The sequence below is a fragment of the Indicator indicator genome, chromosome 5 (genome assembly GCF_027791375.1).
Source record: "Indicator indicator isolate 239-I01 chromosome 5, UM_Iind_1.1, whole genome shotgun sequence".
Taxonomy (NCBI): domain Eukaryota; kingdom Metazoa; phylum Chordata; class Aves; order Piciformes; family Indicatoridae; genus Indicator; species Indicator indicator.
In genome coordinates this window covers 5789086-5811208 of record NC_072014.1, presented here as the reverse complement: position 1 = coordinate 5811208, position 22123 = coordinate 5789086, and the positions used below count along the sequence as shown (strand labels likewise).

General features: G+C 44.1%; 1 protein-coding gene across 1 annotated transcript in view; it reads left to right on the top strand.

Annotated features, from left to right (window-relative positions):
- AOX1 (aldehyde oxidase 1) overlaps positions 1 to 10588 on the top strand; it is a 42607-nt gene extending 32019 nt beyond the window's left edge. The window contains exons 27-35 of the mRNA XM_054380744.1: positions 645 to 740; positions 1278 to 1406; positions 2612 to 2686; positions 4678 to 4730; positions 7374 to 7488; positions 8096 to 8161; positions 8744 to 8932; positions 9461 to 9628; positions 10553 to 10588. Coding sequence (XP_054236719.1) covers positions 645 to 740; positions 1278 to 1406; positions 2612 to 2686; positions 4678 to 4730; positions 7374 to 7488; positions 8096 to 8161; positions 8744 to 8932; positions 9461 to 9628; positions 10553 to 10588 — 927 coding nt within the window. The remainder of the gene's footprint in view (positions 1 to 644; positions 741 to 1277; positions 1407 to 2611; positions 2687 to 4677; positions 4731 to 7373; positions 7489 to 8095; positions 8162 to 8743; positions 8933 to 9460; positions 9629 to 10552) is intronic.
- The last annotated feature ends 11535 nt before the right edge of the window (positions 10589 to 22123 follow it).

The following is a 22123-nucleotide window of genomic DNA, read 5'->3' as shown; positions in this document are numbered from 1 at the left end:
GTTCTCCTTGAAATTCTGGAAAACTATCTTCCTCTTCATGGTTGATCCCTGAAGGTTGTACTAGCTTCTAGCTACCCTCAAGCCCTTAGCTCTCTCAGTCAAAGCTGTTTCAGGACCCAGGTATTGTGGACCCTGCCAATCCCTTTTCATGTGATGTGGTATTGGTATAGATGAGTTGAACACTTGCATGAAAGGTTTCTGAGGACTGCTTCCAGTTTTTGAGTGCTGCTTCCAACTGAGTCCAGGTGGAAAATCCCATTCAGAAAAACCTATGTTCAATGGCTCTCAAACATCACCAACCAAGAGAAAATTAAACTGCAGTGATTTGCCTGTATAGCCACTAGTGAGGTAGATCCTCATGCTTCTTTTGGAATCATTGAGATACTGCTGCCAGATGTAGATTTATTTCAGCATCTAGCAACAGAAAAAGCAGACCTCCAAGATTTTTTATCTTTTTCTTTTGAAGGTCATTATGGAGGAAGACCAGGAACTAGCATTCCAAATTTTGCATTCTATTCAAAAGCATTAAATTCACAAATGTAAATACACTTCAAAACTGAGGCTGTCTTTTGATGCATAAATTCATCACCATACATTACACATTTCTCACTAGTCTAATCTTGATTTTGATTTTCTTTTTTTAGGCTGCTGCTCTGGTCCATATTTATACTGATGGGTCTGTGCTTCTAACACATGGTGGAATTGAAATGGGGCAGGGTATCCACACAAAAATGATCCAGGTAACATAATGTAAACAATATTACCTTGTACTTGATCTGTAATGCAGGTAAACAATGTGTAGGCTTTCTTCTTTGCTAGTTAGTGCACCAGCAGAACAGTTTATCAACATAGCTGCTGGTTCTTTGCATGGATCAAGTTAGAAAGCAAAGGTAAAGTCACTCAAAGTCATAGAGAGAGCAGGACAAAAAACAGTTTTTTATTCTTCCAATAGTATGTAAAGAGGTTTAAAAACTAATAAGATTTTGGGGGGCTGAGCCCATAAAATTAATGGTAAAAACCAACAGGGTTCAGATTAATATATAGTTCAGATGATATTAGTATGATTATATTTGTTTAATGGATAAATAAGAGAGAGATCTGTAAACATATTTATCAAGTCAATAAAAGCTAGGGAATGTTGAACTTGAATCTCACTCCAGAGCTTGAGTACAGTTAAAACATTGCACTTTTCTGTTTCTTTGTACTGACAAACTGAGAAGAATGATTTCAGCTAGCTGTTGAGAAACAGAGAAAGCTGTTTGTTCTTCCTGGAACAGGTTGCTAGTCGGGAATTGAAGATCCCCATGTCATACATTCATTTCTGTGAAACGAGCACAACAACTGTTCCCAATGCCTGTGCCTCAATAGGCTCTGCAGGGACAGATGTCAATGGCATGGCTGTGAAGGTAAAAAGTAGTAACTATTGTAACAAAACAGAATCATAGAGTGGTTTGGGTTGGAAGGGTCTCTAAAGATCATCTAGTTCCAACTCTCTATCATGGGCAGGGGCATCTTCCACTAGACCAGGTTGCTCAAGGGCTCATCCAACCTGGCCTTGAACACCTCCAGCAAGAGGGCATCTACCACCTCCCTGGTCAACTTGTTTCAGTGTCTTACCACCTTCAGTGTAATGAATTTCTTCCTAATCTCCAGTCTAAATCTGCCCTCCTCAGGCTTCAATCTGTTCCCTCTTGTCCTGTCACTACAGGCCCTAGGAAAAAGTCCCTCCCCAGCTGTCCTGTAGGCCCCCTTCAGGTACTGGGAAGGCTGCTTGAAGGTCTCCCTGGAGCCGCCTTTTCTCCAGGCTGATCAACCCCAACTCTCCCAACCTGTCCTCACAGGGGAGGTGCTCCAGTCCTGTGATCATCTTCGTAGCCTCTCGACTCACTCTAACAGTTTGATGTTGTTCTTGTGTTGGGTCCCCCAGAACTGGATACAGTGCTCCAACTGGGGTCTAGCAGAGAAGAGGGGCAGAATCTTTTCCTTGTCCTGCTGCTCTCACTGCTTTTGATGCAGCCCAGCACACAGCTGCCTTCTGAGCTGCCAGCAACCATTGCCGGCTCAGGTTGAGATTTTCAGCAACTGACACCCCCTAAGTCCTTCTCCTTGAGACTGCTCCTGAGCCACTTCTCCCTCAGCCTGTATTTGTGCTTGGCATCCCTCGTGGTATTTATGGCCTGTCAAACTTTCAGGCATTAGTGATCCTGTAGAAATCAAGCTTGAGATTACCAGTGATATCACTGCAGGTTGCCAAGAAGCATGGTTGCTGAGCAGTTTCTCAGTAGTGGTGTGGTGCTTACGAGTTTACAGAATCCGATCTGTGATTTTCACAGAAGGCTTATGTTTGACAAAATCCTTGTGTTGTCTGACAAAGTCGTCCCATACAAATCTTGTACCCTCTTCCTGTTCTAAATCTGATTCATGCAGATTCCAGCCCTTGCAACTTAAGCCTTTATAAGGTTTGTGTCTATGAAGTTATCTCCTGTTACACTTTTCCAAACCCAAATGCCAGTAAAGCAAATACTGATTAAGTACTAATTAGAACAAATCTTAAACCGCATCAAACATATCTGTGTTAATTTTGTGTTATATTCTCCTGACTTCTCACCAGGATGCTTGCCAAACTCTTCTGAAACGCCTGCAGCCAATTGTCAACAAGAACCCAAAAGGGACCTGGAATGATTGGGTAAGACATGTGAACCCTACTGAATGTGTTTGGGTGCTTGCAGGAACTGTGCTCTATGTGTTGTAGTCTATCAGACAGCTCAGCCTTAGGATCCTGAAGATAAAAACTGCAGAAACAAGTTATTTCACAGAAAGATGGAATGTAGGTGTTTGGTTTAGATATGTAGGAAACAATCCCCATATCATATCGAGTTGAAAAGGACAGGAAGCTATCTGTGAAGTCACATTCAGAGGCACAGAAGTTTTTAATATACAAAAAATAGCAGCTTGTGCAATAACAGGACCCACCCCAGCTTACTCTCAGACAAGCTGTTGCCAAAAGATTGTCAGGGTATACGTGTACAGTAAGTTTTTCCTAGTGGCTCTTTATTCTTACTAAATCAATAAAGAAAAGCCTTCTCAATTTCTTCCTTCCATCTTTGTCCCATGTGCAGTATGTTACAGAACTGCACAAAAAGTAGCAGGAATCCACCAAAACATAAGGAAAAGCTTTTTCACTATGAGGGTGACAGAACAATGGAACAGGCTGCCCGGAGAGGTTGTGGAGTCTTCTTCTCTGGAGACATTCCAAACCTACCTGGATGCGTTCCTGTGTGACTTGCCCTTAGGTGATCCTGCTCTGGCAGGGAGGTTGGACTGGATGATCTTCCGAGGTCCCTTCCAACCCCTCACACCATTGAAAAGAGACTGATCTCTTCTTCACAGCCACCCCTCAGATATTTGTCCCTTCTCAGTCTTGTCTCCAGACTAAACAGCTCTAAGTCTCTCAGCCTTTCCTTATCAGACAGATGTTCCAATCCCTCCATCATCCTTGTAGACTCTGTTGGGCACTCTAGTATATCCCTGTCCCTTTTGAACTGGGAAGCCCAGAACTATGCAGACTTCTCTAATAAATAACTATATTAATTTGGATCATTCAGACACACCCAAAGTATCAGCAGAAATGACTGACTTAAGAACATTAATCTGTGCAGAGAAGTGCAAGATTTTACATCTTGCATAGTCAGTACATTTAAATTAAGTAAAATATTCAACCCAAAAGATTCTGGATGTATGAACTGAGTAACATGAGAATCATTGAAAGGGAATAGATTTGGGACCTCATACTGTCATTTCTGCCACTGGCAGACGAACACTGCCTAGACCATTTCTCTTTTCAGCTGCTGTTTTCTGCAAATAGGTCATGCTGGTCTTTAATGTCAGAAATCTATTAACCAGATCTGTTCAACTGACAGAGAGGAACCCATTTCCATTGAGCTTGAGCAGAAAAATTGAGGGATCCTTTCTGACTGTGACATTATGAGTCATAAGAATTTGCTTTTTATCCATAACTAAAGTGAAAGACCTGACTGTAATGAATTTTTATTACAGAGACTTGGGGCCCAGGAAAGAAAACATAAGAAAGTTTCGTACACAATGTCTTTGGGTAAAATGAAGGAAGTGTTGCTTTTGTTTTCAAGTTGCATTTCAGATATATTTTTTTTGGAATGGCAACGTCTTCACTGAAAGGGTTCTCAAGCATTGGAACAGGCTTCCCAGGGAGGTGGTTGAATCTCCATCCTTGGAGGTGTTTCAGAGAGACGGAGATGTGGTGCTGAGGGACCTGGTTTAGCACCAGCCTTGCTAGAGATAGGTAATGGTTTGACTCAATGGTCTGAAAGATCTTCTCCAGCTGAAAGGATTCCATGATTCTCTGATAAAGATTCTGCAAAAACACTGCTGTTGACAGGTTTATTCCTTATTTGATTGCCAAAAGAATTCAGATGGCTCATCCAAAGGGAGTTTATTTCTACGGTATTAGGCACCATGTGCAGCTTGGCTAGTAAGTTGGCTAGGCTTTCTTTATTTACAATTTGTTACAGTCTGGTTTATAAGTAAATATGTGTAAATAAATGTAAATAAGTGCACATATGTAAATTAAGGGAATAGATGTATGCTGTGTCTTCCTGATTCTTTCCTTGGTTTACCACAGACAATTGCTATGTTTTGCAGATTAAAGAAGCCTTTGAACAGAGTGTGAGTCTTTCAGCTACTGGCTACTTCAGGTAATGTATTTGTGGTCCTCAAAAATGTTTAGGTTAGGCCAGGACTTATTTCTGAAGATAACATGGCCCAGCTTATGTTTTATGTAATTCCTTGGTATATGGGGGTTGTAGTATAAAGCTTAAGTGCTAATCTGTGCCTAGCCCTATATGGACTCTCTAGAAAGTATTAAAATAGTATTTCATTCTATCTTTGCTTGTTCATTTGGCTATTAGGTCTCTGGGGGGACCTAACAGGGGTCTTCCTGTACCTGAAAGAGGCCTACAAGAAGGCTGCAGAGGGACTGTTCCCAAAGGCCTGCAGTGATAGGATGAGGGACAATATTTTGAAATCAGGGAAGGGCAGATTTAGACTGGATGTCAGGAACAGTAGAACAGGTTGTCCAGGGAGGTAGTTGAAGCCCAATTCCTGGAGATGTTCGAGGTCAGGCTTGATGAAACTCTGAGCAACTTGATCTAGTGAAGGATATCCCTGCTGACTGCAGGGGGGTTGGACTAGATCACCTTTGGAGGTCACTTCCAACCCAAACCATTCTATGATTAGCAAACCAGGAAACATCAAGAAAGTGACTGCTGCCCATAACAGTAGATGTGCAAAATGGGATATGGTTTATTTACTGGATCCTGTATTGCTGCAAATACTGTTGAGCTGCAGAGCATTTACACTTCCACCCACAAACATGATCATGGCAAGTTGCATGATAGGAAGAGTGAGTGGCAACATTAGAATATCCAGCACACACTTGTAATTAGCAACTGAGTGCACTTGGGGAAAATTAGGTCCATTTAATTCTAGATCTGAACTTTAAGATTCTTTTGCTTTAGAGGAAAGTGAATTTCAAATGTTTGGTTGAGTTTAAGAGAAAGCTCTTGGTCTTTTTTTTTTTTTTTTTTTTTAAATCCTAAGCTAGGGGGAACTCAGCACTCACATGAGAAGTGGGGTCACTCACTAACCCTAGTTTTAGAGTCATTGCTTTGACCTCTTTGCTTCTGGAGCCTCAGAAAGTTCCCACCACCTATACTCATACTCTTAGGTATGGATTTATTCACAACAGCTTGCTATTGTAGTAGACAGTAATCTTAAACACAATTCCCCCTGCTTTCTCTCAATGCAGTCTCATGGTCCTTTTTCCTCCAAATTCTTTCAGAGAGTTTATAAAGGACCAAAACAGGAAAATTTCTTTGCTATAAGTCTAGTGAGATTCAAATCAAAGCTTCTCAATTAGTCTGCTGTACCTTATGTCTTCTCTCTCTCTACCAACTTAGCAATATCGTTTTTTCAGGTATTCAAGCAGTCTGGAGTAAGTTAAAGAGGCACTTTGCAAACCCCTACTTATTAAAAACACCAAGGAAAGCCCAAACAAAATGTCCCTTCCTGTTCTTAAGTCTGTTCAAGTCTGTTTTCTGCTGAGGTAGCCCCTCTCCAAAGCAATGAGCAGTCATACTTCACTGTTCACATTTAATGATGTCCAAACCTGTCTGTAGATCCCTGAGCCTCAAAGCCTGTATTGATACAGTTTTAAATTCAGTTATAGGCTCCACATCCAAGAATCTCAAAGCCAGCTGACATAAATGGGATGTGAGAAGATGAATATGTGGGGTTTGCATATCCCTTGCTCAATGCTGTGAATTACATTTTAATTATTTCATGGAGTATAATTGTAACTGTGATCAACAAGGACAATTCTCTGATCTGGTCAGAAAATATGCCTTGATCACATTGCTCACAGGGTTGGGAGACAGTACATTTCACTGGCCTCCTGAGTCCTTTAAATTTACCCCCATTAGTCCTGATTACTATTATCTTCTCAGTCCCACTCCCTTCTAAGTAATGACACCTTTATTTCAATAATTGTGTTTTAACCCTTTCTGTAGGCAGTTTCTGTAATTTTAGCTCTTTCATTTAGCTGTTTTAAGTTACTTTCATAGGTCCTGATCAGTTTTCATAGAATCACAGAATGGTCCAGGCTGGAAGGGACCTCTGAAGGTCATCTAGTCTAACCCCACCTGCAGTAAGCAGGGGCATCTTCAACTAGACTAGGCTGCCCAGAGCTCTGCTGAACCTCACTTTGAATACCTTCAGGGATAGGACCTCAAACACCTCTCTGGGCAACTTGTTCCAGTGTTCTACCACCCTCGTAGTAAAGAACCTGTTCCTAACATCCAATCTAAGTCTGCTCTTATCCAGTTTAAAGCCATTGCCCCTTGTCCTATCACCACAGACGTTTGTAAACAGTCTCCCTCCATCCTTCTTGCAGGCCCCCTTCAGGTACTGGAAGGCTGCTATTAGGTCTCCCTGGAGCCTCCTCTTCTCTAGGCTGGACAACCCCAGCTCCCTCAGCCTGTTTTTATAGCTATTCTCTCAGAAACCTTTAAATTTTATTCTTTACTTGATTACCTTGTCTTTATATTTATGGGATTATACTGCTTATAGACTCTCTTGAACTGAAACAGCATGTCTACTAAATCTTATATAAATGCCAGATTCATCAAACCTAAATTACTAATGATATGTAGGATTTCATGGAATTTAACCACTGGGGTTCTCATCTGGTATTGAAATTGAACTTGTAGTAGTTTCAGACTTCTGTGTGCTCATATACTTTGTTATGATATGCTTCTTATGGACTTTGTTTCTTCTGTCAGGGGTTACAATGAAAGCATGGATTGGGAGAAAGGGGAAGGACAGCCATTCACATATTTTATTTATGGAGCTGCTTGTTCTGAGGTTGAAATTAACTGTTTAACCGGAGATCACAAGGTAATAACTGAGTGTCATGGAAATTTTGTAAATAATGTGGATGAGATTTGTTTGTATCACTGGGTAATATAGCAGCCATTCAGATTTTGCAGTAATACGTCACCTGCCTTGACATGAGGGTAAATCAACATAGTGAATGCATGTTTCACATGGAGCAGGATGAAAGCTGTTCAGTGCTAACTAGCATTTGGCACAGCTGTATTAATGCTATGTGGGTTATGCCAGGTATCTGTCAAGTTCTTTGCTCATTTGTTTGCTGTTTGCCAGCAAACAAACTACAGCAGAGCTAAACAGTCTGTTTCCAGGTTTTTGACCACCTAGACAGCTAAATGTCATAGACTGCTGCCCTCTGTCTGTACTTATGTGGAGATTGCCTTGTGCAGTGGGAAAAATCTGGCAGGGCTGTCCCTGGCTAAACTTCCACTGAAGCGGAGATGAGCCCATTTTACTTGTAATGGGGTATTGGAAATTGCTTTGAGTAAATGAAGGGGCCTCTGCCTCAGCATTTATTAGTTTACTGAATACCAGCTCTAACCCATGTTAGAGTTCTAATGACTTTACTCCGTTGCATCTTGCTCAGTAATATGCGTTTGAATTTTGTTGTCAGAACCTCAGAACAGACATTGTTATGGACATTGGATGCAGCATCAATCCAGCTGTGGATATAGGGCAGGTATGTGCCAAGAATAGCCTGGTGTCTTATTCCTATGACAGTGATAGCCTTATCTGAAGTGAAGGACTGCCTTATTAATTCAGAAAACTTCTTTTTTTCCTTACTAGATAATGTTCTAAGTCATAAATCATATTAGAAGGTACATTACTTGTAGACTTGCCTCATTTCAGTGAGTGTCACAGCTTTGTAGATGTCAGTGAAGCTTGAATTTTACCCATGATGTCAATCTGTATGCCCACTATCTGCTGGACTTAAATCTTGTTCATGATCTACAGTCTCCAGATTCTTCTGTTGTTTCACCTGCCTTGCCCACTTGCTAGCAAGCAATACCTTTGTTCATTGCAGGCTGGTGCACAGGTCTCATCAGTTCTCATAAGATCACCATGAAAGTGTGTGCCTCTGCTTGGTAAGATAGAGGAGTGTGAAAGCTTTTCCCATCATTGTAGCCCCAAAATGTTGAAGAATTCCATTAGGCAAGAAAGTGTTCTTCTAGCAGATAGTGATACAAGTAGATTCTTAGCAAAGTTTTACCCGTTTTACCAAACATGAAAATGTAAATGCTGTTTCTTTTCTTGTTTAAAGATTGAAGGTGCCTTTGTTCAAGGCATTGGACTGTACACAATGGAGGAATTAAAGTACTCTCCAGAAGGAGTTCTCTGTACTCGAGGTCCAAATCAGTATAAGATCCCTGCTGTTTGTGACATTCCAGAGCATTTTAGTGTTTCTCTGCTGTCATCATCCCAAAATCCACATGCCATTTATGCATCCAAGGTAAGGAAAGGGCCTGATCCTTAAGATCCCAGGACAAATAGGGAAATGGCTCTAATATAAAACATATATTGATTTTGTATTCATCATCTTTAGCGTTTCAGAGACCTGTCATTTGCAAGGTCAGGGAAGCTGATGTGAAAAGACATAATCCAGGATATTGCCCAGGGAGGTTGTGGATGCCCCCTCCCTGGAGGTGTTCAAGGCCAGGTTGCTTGGGACCTTGAGCAACCTGCTCTAGTGGAAGGTGTCCCTGCCCATGGTAGGGGTTTGGAACGAGATGATCTTTAGGGTCCCTTTCCAACCTAAACCATTCTGTATTGCTGTATCTCTTTCATGATTGGCAAGTAGTAATTTTAGGGTTTTGTTAACAGACCACACACAGAAGCTGCAAGCTGAGTTTAAAGCTATCCTTCTAAAATGTGGTGATAAACTGAAGGGCTGGATTAAAAATAGCAAAGATACAGCATGTACACCTCTCGTCTGCTCAAAACCTACACCTGTTTGACTTCTGCATTTCTTCTTTTTCAGGGCATAGGTGAGGCAGGACTTTTCTTGGGATGCTCTGTGTTCTTCGCTTTGAGAGATGCAATAACCAGTGTGAGGAATGAGAGGGGACTGAAAAAGCCCTTTGCACTGAACAGCCCTCTGACTGCTGAACAGATACGGGCAAGCTGTGCAGATGACTTTACGGAGATGGTAAGGAGAAAGGTCTGTTAAGCATCTCTGGGTAGAAGTGCAGCCTAGAGTGGTGGGGTGCCTAATGGTATCTACAGCTTTGTGTATAGCAATATCATATGGCTCCTTGTGATTGAAATGTCTGGTAAGAGGTTTCACTCACACAAGCTATTCCAACAAATGCCATTCAGGCATTGTACTGGAATTTCCCTGAAGCCCCTCCTTTCTTTTGTATGTCAAATCCTGCAGAGGAATAAAGAGCTCCTCTGTTTATGCAATGGATTAACCTCCAAGTATATTCAGTCTCCTTCCAGGTGCATTCCCCCAGTGACTTGTGCTCTGGCAATGTCACCTCATTCTGGTCCTCCTTGCTATGTCCAGTATTGTTAAGAGAAAAATAATTAACTCAGAGAATAAAAATGAACAAATGAAGCAAGACACTTCTTATAACGCTGATCTTTTATAATCTGTGTTTTCAGCAACTGCTCACAGCAGTTGTGTTCCCACTGCTACTACAGTTCTTTCTCTGTGTAAGTTTCTGTTTAGCCTACAACATCTGTGAAGTAAGGTCCTTTTCAGCATATAAATCCATACTGTCCCCTGTACCTCTCAGGTTCTGCTATGGAAATGGTTGAGCTCTCATTGACAGATTACTCCCATGGTATTTCAGCAGTTGTGGTGGGACATCATTGGCCCTCTGATCTGGGGGCTGGTAGGTTTGTGGGCTTACTCTCATCACAGGAGCTTGCAGGAGGTGAGGTCATCCAGTGCAGAGACCGTGCTTCTGCATTTCTGTTTGACCTTTCTTCCAGCCATTTTCTGTAGGTATCACCTGTGGAACACCATGCTGAGTGCCTTGGAGGCACCTGATAAGGACAATATTGGGAGCTTGGCAGTCATATAATATTACAAGTCACTCTTTTAATTTCTTTCTTGTTCTCTTAGGTGACAAACATCGAATCTGCTTCCTCCGCTCTTTGAGCCATGTCTGTGTGAATGACAAACCAGAGCTCGCAAGACGCGAACGGAGTCGAAAAGTCATTTACTGCCCCAAGTCATGCTGATCAACACACAGATAAATATATTTTCCGATTTTCAGAATAGAATCAGCTACCAACAATATGCACATTACATCTCCTATCTTTATCTTCATTCTCCATCCAGTATATTCATTACAGTACTTTGCTTCAATTATTTCATTTAACTGCTAGAAATAACTCTCCTGCATTTGAAGCATATATATTCAACAAGAAAGATCTGCTGAACAGCTCAGCTTAAATGCTGCAGGAGAAGAAAGTTAGGATGAAGTATACAGGTATGTTAGATAACTTACTGCTACTTGTTACTATTAACCTTATATGCTAAATTTATTTTATTTAATGGTTTCAGATAACTTCTAATTTAGACTTGAGTCTTGCAGTGGAGTATGAGTGCAGAGATCTTTGTCCATTGAAAAAAGCAGAACCTTTTTTCTTGGATTCAGTTCCTCTTTTGCTCAGAATTGATGCTCTGATCTGTAGTAAAGCTGCTTTGGATTCTTTTGGCACAGACATCTTTGTGTTAAAAACATGCATGAAACAAGTTTTCTTAGGCTATGCCAGGCAAATTGAAATGACTGACCTACATGTGTAGGAGATGTTTTTTTACCCCAAAGTTGCATGAGTTACCCACTTGTAATTTACACAAGAAGCTTTCTTTTTCTCACAAAATGGGAAAACTTACATGGAGTTCAGTGCTTTGAGTAGGAGACTGGATGAACTTCTCTCTGGAAAGCAGTGCTTAATCCTGTGCTCACAACTATATTGAGCCATGAAAGTACAGCCAAGAGCACTCTGCCACCTTTGGCCTCTGCTGTGCTAAAGAAGATAGAAAAACTGCAGTGAGATCAAAAGGTGATCTGCAAAGATCAGTCATCTGATGCTGCCTAGGATGCAGTAGGATTAGACCAAACCCAAGCAGCAGCAACTGAAGAAAACGGGAAAACATAAAGCAGTGCTGAATTAAATGGCAGCAGAAATTCTGCTGTTACTAAATTTGAAATGTTCCTGGAAGTGTTCAGAAAACATGACATGGTCCAGTGGTGGCCTTGGCAGTGCTGGGTTGATAGTTGGACTCAGTGATCTTGGAGGTCTCTTCCAACCTTAATAATTCCATGATTTCCATCCTACGATGAGACCAAGAAATTAAATTGAATATATAAAAGTTAATACATTAGGAATGCATCAGTCACAATATTCAGATTTCAGCATCAGAATTTACAACACAAACACTTGCTTTTCTTGTGCGTCTACAGAATTTTCCTAAAGTAGCACCTGAAAAAGTGCAGCAGGCTCTTGGATAAGAAATAGGAAAGGAGGTAGTTTGTACATTCAGTGTGTGTTTTCAGTGAACCTCTGCATCAGTTATTCCTGGCTGAACATGCTGATTGCTCTTCCAGTTATTCCTAGGTCAGATTAGTCTGAAGATGTGAAGACTGTCAGTTGTAATGAAAATAAATGGCTCTGATTTGTTTGACATGGCAGCTTGCAGGCTTTTGTCATTTCACAGGTTCACAGACTGCATTGAGTTGGAAGGGACCCTCAAAGATCATCTTGTCCAACCCTCCTGCAGTCAGCAGGGTCACATCCAACTAGTTCAGGCTGTCCAGGGCCACATCAAGTCTGATCTTGAATGTCTCCAAGGACAGGGCCTCAACCACATCCCTTGGGCAGTCAGTTCCAGTATTTCACCACTCTTATTGTAAAGAACTTCCTCGTAATGTCCAACCTAAATGTGCCCCGATCCAGTTTCAAACCGATGCTCCTCATCCTATCACTCCAAGCCCTTCTAAACAGTCCCTCCCCAGCCTTCCTGAATGTCCCCTTCAGATACTGAACTGCAGCTCTAAGGTCTTCCCAGACCCTTCTTTTCTCCAGGCTGAACAGCCCCAATTCTTTCATTCTGTCTTCATAGCAGAGGTGCTCCAGCTCCCTGATCATCTTCATGGCCCTCCTCTGGACCTGCTTCAGCAAGTCCATATCTCTCTTGTGTTTGGGTCTCCAGAAGTGGACACAGCACTCCAGGTGAGGTCTCACCAGAACAGAGCAGAGGGTACTACACATAGTACTGCAAAAGCTAGAGGATAAGAGAGCCTGGTCACCCTCCCCTCCTCTCCAGGCTGTTCTGGCACCCAGCAGGGAATGGCCATACTTACCACATTCTTATTTAATGCTCCCTTTGCAGGAGAAACGAGGGCTTTGAGACAGGGCTACCAGCAGATGCACCACGCATCAGGCACACTGGGAAGGAATACAAACACCAGCTAATTAAATCTATTGTTAAAACAAATTGTTTCTTGCTGGGGCTGAGTCATCTGAAAGCCTTTAATAAAGAGAAGGTTTCATTTCTGATGGCAGGCTGCCATCTTCACTCGGGAGCTCCTCACACTTCTCAATTCTCTTATTTTCTCTTGTGCAGGGAAAGAATCAAAATAATACTAAAATGAGAACCCAAGTCCTGAAGTCCGAACTCTCCCTTAGAAAGAGCAGTGTTCAAGGGAAAAGCCATGATTTTAGCTGTCACCGTGAGCTCCTAGGAGGAACAGCAGTGCAGGAACCGTAGAGGTCTGTAGCCACAGAACACTTGTCCGCAAGAGGGCGCAGATATACATTGTGTGGCTTGTGAGCACCCACTGCGGGCTGCCCACCCCTCCAGCCCAGCCTCCTTGCTCTCCAGGCTATGCAGTGACTCTTGGTAAATCAAGCAGACTGCCTGATTTTTGCTTTCAAGGGATTGATTTCCCTTTTAGGGAAACACACAAGCAGGAAAGCAGCAGAAAGCTCAGTTTTCTAAAAAAGTAACATGTAATGAAAGGTCACCTGCTGCTCTGTACCTATTGCCCATCATCCTTTTGCTACCCATCTTTTTGTCTCTGCATGTCATAAGCTTCAGCTTGCTTTAGTGTTATCCTCACAGGACTAGTTTCTCAGGCAGTTTCTTTAAATCCAAGAAAAGCCTGTCCAGTTAGATGTTGGATGAATTAGACAGATGGAATCTATTCAGCAAAGAGACCTTCAGATCCTATTAGCTGTCTCCAGCCTTGCTCCCAAACTGCCTGACTGCTTCCCTCCCTCTGATGCCTGCATACTCACACCAACTATCTGTTCCAGATGGTCTTGTTCTGCTTCTTGGAATTTCTTTGCTATCTTCCAAAGCTCAGCCTTAATTTTCTCGTCAGTCTTAACAGCTCTGAAGATTTTTGGTTTGCACATCTAGCCTGTCCTCTCCTTTAACTCTCACATAAGACTGGCTCATCCAGGACTAACCAGACCTGTGGGAGAAGCCATCTCAGTGATTAGTTGAGTACCTTCAGGAGGTGCTTTGTCATATGACTCTTGAGGATCCCTTCCAACCCAACACAATGTGTGAATCTGTGTATCTAGAGCAACTCATGAAGTCAGCCTCTGCCAGTGTCTGTACCATTTAAAGGCATTTAACCATCTGCTCTGTAGCAATAACGCTTTCCCTTGAGCTTTCCAGCTCTGTGTACTATGGATCGTTGTATCCTAATTACAGGTCAAACTCTGCAGTCCTTAACTGGCCACAAATTAACTACAAGAGGTGCCAGACAACTCAATGTCCTGACTACACAATGCTGAAATGAGGTGATGCACAGGCAGGCCAGTAGATTCCATTTTCCTCTAAGGGGGAAATGGAAATATTATTCATTTGGGTTAGTTAACCACAAAACACTTACTTTGCTCACTTAATTGTGATTGGGTTGAAGGGAAATAACTTGAAGTGGTAAGAAAAGTTTCTCATTTGCCAGCTTTTGTCTTGACCCTTGTCACCACTCAATTCCAGCTTCATTTGCATTACCCAAGAGGCACTTGCTGTGGCTTTTGAAACCTCTGCCTTGATTAAAGCCTCACCTGAAGCCCTCTTCCCTCCTGTGCAACAGGCAGTTATGATAAAACATGGGCTTGCTGTGCCTAGAGACAGAGCAGGCACACAGAGTGAGCAACTCTGTAGGTAACAGCAACTACAGAGTAGCAATTGTGGTAGGCATTTCATCCTCCAGCTGTGAAAAGAGCTTTGTTGATGCTCAAGCAACAAGGAGAGCAGAGAGAGCTGTTCCCTGATCTCAGATTGCAGCACGGAGCACCAGTTCCTACCCACACCTTTCTAACTAGCTGCCCAGTGCTGTGAAGGCATCTCAGCAGGCTTGCTGGGCTCTCTCCCTGGCCTCAAGGAGGGGCAGGAAGAGGAAGCTTAGACACTTCTCTCGGCCTGGCAGCCTGTCAGCACTACACAGCACTTCCCTTTGGCTCCTGAGGATGTTTGGAGGATCTCCTTCGTAAGCACATAGGAATCAGCCACTTGAAGGCCAAGCCAAGTGTCTGCAGCATGGGCCAAGGAAGCAAAAGCTTCCCAGACTTCTAAAGGGAGGTGGTGGGAAGGAGCCATCTGAGCAAAGGCACAGGGAGATGAACACCTCTGGCCATGAGAAGGGTGTGGTGAGCTCCCGAGGCTGAGTGCCCCATCTGCTCCCAGTTTTCCCAGCATGCCTCCTCCAGCTCAGCCAGCATTCCAGCCCTGCTAGAGGAAAGCTTGCTTCCCTACACAGCTGGCTTGCTGGAGCTCTGGTAGGACAGGCGTGACTTTCCATGAAGATGGAGGCATACTTGTCCCTGTCCTTCCTTCCTCTTTAGATGGAAGGCTTCTTAATGGCAGAGCTGTCAGGGCAGTTCTCCTGTTCCTCGAGCAGCCAACTTGCCAAAGCCTGCTTTGCCCCTTTTATCTCCCACTCCACTCTAGTTTATTGCCTTCAGTTTTGAGTTTCTTGGCAGGAGCAGCCTGGAAATGCCATCTGCAAAATCATGTTTGCAGGCCAGCCCATTGCCCCTTTCCTTCATCTCCTTTGGCACCTACTGAGGTACTCACAAGCTGCTCCAAGAGGTAATGGTGTGGCCTGTTGCCACATATCCATTCCCTCTGATGGCTTACAAGCCCATTTTATGTCCCTCACATAGAGATGGTTCTGGCACGCAACGCATGCCACCCTCGTTTTTCTCTTTCTCAACAACCAGGACTTTCTTCTCTGTCTCCTTCATGGCACTGCTCAAACCCTTCAGCCCTTGCTCCTGTAGCATCTAACTGCATAGGGCTTTCTGGGGTCAGAGGGGGACTTCCTGAGTCTGAAACTGGCAACCTCAGCCAAGCTTGCTGGAAAACCTCCCAAAGCAACAAGCTCCCTCATGCAGCTGGAGAGTTAGCAGTGATGAAGGACTCCACAACAGTACTCCTTAGCACTGCAGTGTGGTTCAGAGATGCTGCTTGGGTTTTTTTCCACTGTGGTGTCACCAGCACCTCTTCTTGGTTATATTGTTATATGGAGCTTCAAACAGGTTTTCCATAAATAAGGATTTTACCTCTTTGGGAATGTCTGCAAGATGAGCACTTGTTCCTCTCTTAGAAGATACACTGAGCATCAGCCAAGCCCCTATAGATACCTCCACACACATCTTTCTATCTGTCAGAGCATGTGACAACAGCATTTTCCAGAGTTGCTCTGGTGGTAAGTGGGGTAAGGGACACCTGGTTTAAGCAGAGAATCATTTAGGCTGGAAAAGACCTTTCAGGTCATTAAGTCCAAACATTAACCCAACACTACCAAGTCCATGCTAAACCATGTTCTTCAGTACCACATCTAACACATCTTTTAAATACCTCCAGGGATGATGATTCAACCACTACCCTGGAGAGCCTGTTCCCAGATAAAAATGCCCACTTTGGTTCAGTTCTGTTTAGCTTTCTCCAAGGTCCCAGGCTTCTGTGAAAAGTCCAGCTCAGACTTCTATTGAAGTCACTGTGGTTATGACTCAAGAGGCTGAACAGAAGTGCCAGCAGCTTGTGTGTATCCAGTAAAATGGCTTTCTGCTTCTGGCCTGCTGATGGCTAGGCAGGAAGGATGTTTTTAAAAAATGGCAGCTTCTGAACAGGAGCTTCTGGAAACAGCCATGGTGGCTGTGTGCTACCTGCAGAACCACAGCTTGGTGCACCAGGATCTCAAGTGTGAGAATGTGCTTCTCACCACAGATGGGTTCTGGACCACGTATAGTAACCTTGATTTTATCAAGGAGGACAACAGCTATCTGGACCTGAGCACCACTTTCTGTGGGTCAGTAGCCTGTGCTTTCCCAGAGGTGCTGATGTGCAAGTACAACCTGTGGGACCCATGAGTGATGCTCATTATGATGATGACCATCTGCAAGCGCTTTAATGATAGCCACAATCACAGCATGTCCCAGCAGCAGAAGAAAGAGGTGCTGTACCCAGAGGCCTCACCAAGCCCTCATCACTCAACTGCTCTGATCCAGTCTGACCTCCTGCCCTGGTGTGGAGCAGCTGTCCAAGACCAGATGGCTGAAAGGGGACATCTGAATGAGGAAGCCCTCTCCAGAGACTCCAGGAGATCAGTAAGAGGTTAGTGCAATCAGTGCTGTAATGGAATAGCATTTCTGTGATTTATGGATCATTTTGAGACCTGTGGCGCTTATATGTGGAGCTGGTTGAAATTCAAGTGCTGGCAAGACCAAGTGCTCTCAGAAGGTAGTCAGATCCCTCCACAAAGGACACGTGGGCCTGGTGTGGCTTGGGTTTCAAGACACGATAATCATGTTGAGCTAGAGGGTCTGCTTACACTAGCAGTGGCTGTCTGACCACAGCAGGGACCTGCTGTGTTGCGTGTTGTATGCATTGCCCCTTGTTCTATCACAGGACACCACTGAAATGAGACCAGCACCTTCTTCTTGACAGCCACACTTCAGATGTTCGTAAATGTTAGTAAGATCTCCTCTCAGTCTTCTCTTCTCCAGACTAAACAGCCCCAGGTCCCTCAGCCCTTCCTCGTCAGACAGGTGTTCCAGTCCCTTAATTATCCTCATAGCCTCCACTATCTAGTGGACACTATCTAGTATATCCCTGTCCCTCTTGAACTGGGTAGCCCAGAACTGGACACAATACTCCAGGTGCAGCCTCACCGGGGCAGAGCAGAGGGGGAGGAGAGCTTCCCTTGACCTGCTGGTCACAGTCTTCCTAAGGCACCCCAGGCTACCATTGGCTTTCTTGGCCACAAGGGCACATTGCTGTCCTGTGGATAACTTATTGTCCTTCTCATATAGAAGTATGTCAAGTAGAAAAAGAAGAAGCTGTTATTAGAATAAACAAGTGGGTTTGTATGTGCATGACTGGTTTAGGGCTTCCATCACAGGTCTCCTATTAAGAAGCTGACTAACATGCAAATGAGAGCCAAGGATTGTCATTATATTTGAGACAATAATACGTTTTTTGGGTATTTTGCTTGTAATTAATGAGGATATTTTCTGGTTTGTTGAGGATGTTGTCTGGTTGCTTGGTGTCCTCTGGGTTAGGTAGGTTGGTTGCTCTGCTCTGCTTGCAGGACATAGCAGCCACAGTGCAAAGCTCACCCCTTCTTTTTGCCAATTCCCTTTTGCCTCCACCTTCCAAGCACAACCTTGTACTTGTGGTGGAGCCCAAACATCTTAACCAGTCTTCATGCTGTGGATGCCAACATCTAAGTTAAAGTTAAAGCTCAGTCAGGTGCAGTTGTATTATAACAAAGATTTTAATGGAAATGGTGTGTCTTGGCACCTGCCAATTAACTATTGATCAGCACTGAGAAGATCCCCTCTCAGTCTCCTGCAAGGCTAAACAGCCCCAGCTCTCTCAGCCTTTTCTCCTCTGTTCTCTCAGCATCTTCGTAGCCTTGCCATTTTATTTTTCTTCTTTATTTATTTTGCTTAAATATAATCAAATGGCTCAAGGCAGGAAAATGTTTGCCCCCTTTCTTGCTGTGTTGAAAGAGACAAGTGTAGATACCTGCAGAGTGATGGACTATGAAAAGAGATCTTAAACTGAAGAAGGTCATGAGGATGGGTCTGGGCTCTTTTCAGTTGTGCCCAGTGATTGTACAAGGGACAGTGGGTACAAACCAGAACACAGGAGGTTTCACTTGAATTCAAGGAGAAACTTCTTTGCTGGGAGGGTGCTGGAACCCTGGAGCAGGCTGCCCAGAGAGGTTGTGGAGTCTCCTCCTCTGGAGAGATTCCAAACGCACTTGGATCTTATGATCCCATGCAGCTTGGTCTGGTTGACCCTGCTTTAGCAAAGGGGATTGACTATATGATCCCCAGAGGTCCCTTCCAACCCTACCATGCTGGGATTCTGTGGTTATGATGCACACAAAAGCATGGAGAGCCATAACCTGGAGTTGTGTGGAGTATGAAGAGAGGAGGGCAGGAGGCAACTGGGTGAAAGGCTGCCAGTAGTCAGGACTGCAGTTACGGGAAGGTGAATTTGTTGAAGCAGGGTGAGGTGTATTTATTTGCTACCTTGCTTGTTGGAAGCTTTGCCTTCCCAATGAATTCACCCAGATACATCTTTCATCCAGCCTGTCCCTGCTGGCTTGTCCATGGCTGGGCAGCCCAGCTTCACCCTGGGCAGAAGCAAACAGGCCTGGGGAACCATCTTGAGAGGTCCCACTGGAATACAGGAGGTACTTGCCTGCCCAGCAGCGTTTTCCCACGTTCATGAATGCACTTACCTACAGAGCTCTGGAACAAGTAGGCTTTTAAACAGCTGAGTCCCAAAGCTTATCAGACATATCAGCTATGAACTAGAAATCTTGACAGCAGATTTTGCTCAGCTGGAAAGGGAGCTCTAATGACAACATACAGCGAGTTATCTGCCTTCCTTTTGCTTGCCTGAAGTAAGGACCTTTTCAGACAAGGTGATGCTCAATTCGGACAAAGGGAGCAGCAAGAGAAAAGCTGCTCTGGAGGTCTGGAAAGCATCTTTAAAATTACCAACACTCTTCTCAGCTTGATGGTTTCAAATTGCTTCAAGGTGCTTAGAAAGTGTCTTGAGAAAATAAAAACCATTCTGTTTTGCTGATGATCTTTCTGAAAGACCCTCAAACTGATTTCAAGACATGGGTATAAACATCTCGAGGACCTTCCTTTGGTGCACTCTACAGCCAATTCTCTTCCAGTAATGAGAGCTCTGTGCATTTACCAATGATGGATCCAGGGAACTGCTGCAAGAAGGACCTGTGGAAGGGTTGGACCTATGAGCAAACATCAAATGGATGCATATCTTATCATAAACAGGGAGAGAAATCACAAGCGCTCACAAACAGCAAGGTTTTAAGCCACTGTGTGGAAAAGGTAGGAAAAGGCAGCAGCTGCTGCTGAAGGAAACATTGATCATGAAGAGTGGTGGCCCAGGCCCAGGCAAGGACAGACCTCCCACATCCAAGAAGGGAGGATGGGGAGTTACATGCCCAAGGAAGCAGGCAGTACAAGTGGAGGTAGAGCTCCCAGTCTTTGTCTATGTCCTTTCCTGGGTAAGCAGGACATTTGCTCATGTACACCTTGAGCTCCTTGTGCAACATTTTCTGACTCAGCAGCATGGTTAATTATGAAGATGCAAGCGAGAGACATCACTCATGGTAGAAAACCATCCAGGACATTGCCTAGAGGGAATTCAGGGTGGTGACTGTAGCCTGTCCTGTAGCCACCATTTATTTCCTTTTGTCTCCATGGCAGAAGAAGCAGCATCACTTTTCTTTCTTTTGTTAAGACTATTTCAGGCAGTGCCTGGCAGGAAGATACTCATGGAGACAACTGTGCTGGTGGTTTTGGGACAGAGCATCAGTCTGTCAGCAGACTAAATCTCTTCCAAATGCTATTTTCAAAACATCATGTGGGATCTAAACTTCAGACCAACAGCTCAGCACAAACTTAATTTCATTATGAAACTGGAGCCTTTTTGTTTCCTTTACAGATCTCCTAAAGCATTTGTGATCTTCATCACGCTCTGCTCCACATCTTTGGTTTTACTCTACCCTTGAATTTGCTGCGTGCCTCACTTTCACATGGGCATAGAACAGCTGCTCCTCAGATGCTTTGCTAGCAAAACTCTGCAGTCAGGGAGAACACAAAAATCACAGAATCCCAGCATGGTTGGGGAGGACCCCAGCAGTCCCTGGAGATCATCTAGTCCAACCACCATGCTAAAGCAGGATCTCTCACAGTGGGTTGCCCAGGATCTCAATGTCCAGGTGGGTTTGGAACCTCTCAAGAGAAGGAGACTCCACAACCTCTCTGGGCAGCCTGCTCAAGGGCTTCAGCATCCTCACAGCAAAGATTTTCCTTATGTTGAGGTGGAACTTGCTGTGTTCCAGTTTGTGCCCATTGCCCCTGTCCTATCACCAGGCACCACTGAAGAGAGTCTTGCCCCATCCTCTTGTAGTGGAGCCTTATACTTGCAGTGTAGCTTTCTTTGGAAGGAAAAAAAAATAATCATAATCTTTGATTTCTATAATTTGCTGCTGGCTAGTGAAGGACACATGACCTCACTCTGAACATGCCAGACATTTCCATAGCTTGTCATTACCCATCATCTCTGCCACCAGATCTGCAATTCATTACTGCAGCACAAGCAGACTGTAGCAAATCTTCTTCTCTCACCACCAAAAAACCCACTTCCACTCAATGAAGTATGAAGTTCTCAAGAGGGACCTGGCCTCACTGAGCACTGTGGTTGAGGAGGGTCCTGGGACCTCACTGGCCTCAAGCCTTCTGCCTGAAGGAGAACAGAGAGTAGCAAACCCTTGTGCCATAGTTGCCCCTTTACTGAAGAAGGAATGTTGTGACTGTGGCTGGATGTGAGCAGGCACCACTGGAATGAAATCAATAGTACTGTAGACTGGGCATGGTCAGTAGATGACTGTCAAGCATGTTGTGGCAATGATCTCTTGGTGTTACCACTATATATGCTGTGACTTCACATTCCACATGGTAAAGGTTCTGCAAACTCACACCAACTAGTGACACCAGGGACTAAACTCTGAGGTTCCAGAAGTGAGGGGATTTTGGTTTTCACATTGGTGGCTAGTGGCCAGCTGAGCTGCTGCTGGGGCTGGGAAGGGTGGGATCGTGGTTGCTTGGAGCTGGTAGGAGGAGAAAGGGTCATAACAAAAAAAGCCCAGAGACCCATGGTTGAAAGTTGAAGAGCACATACATGAAAAAAGAGCACATTATGTCCAAAGAAAGTTCAAGTTTCCCAGCTCATTGGATTGTGGGAACTTTGCTTTTTCAGAGAATAACTCTGCTATTTTTAGCATTTTTATTATTCGATTTGTCACAGGCCGTCTCAGGAGACCATCAACAATCAGTTTCAGGCAGCATCTGACCACAAACACTTCTCCACATGTGATTTGGAACATCTGGAGCAAAGGAACCAGCTTTCAAAGCATGCCAGCACTGTGATGCCTCCCCACGTTTCTTCTCCTGCCTTCCATCTTCACATCTATCGCCAGACTCTGCGTAGAAAGCAGGCTGGAGGAGCCAGGCTCGGAGGACCTGACGATACATCCTGGCTCTCTATTTGCTGGGCCTGCTTTGAAGAGGAGCACGGCTGGGGACTGCTGGTGGCACATTCCCTGCGTTGCTG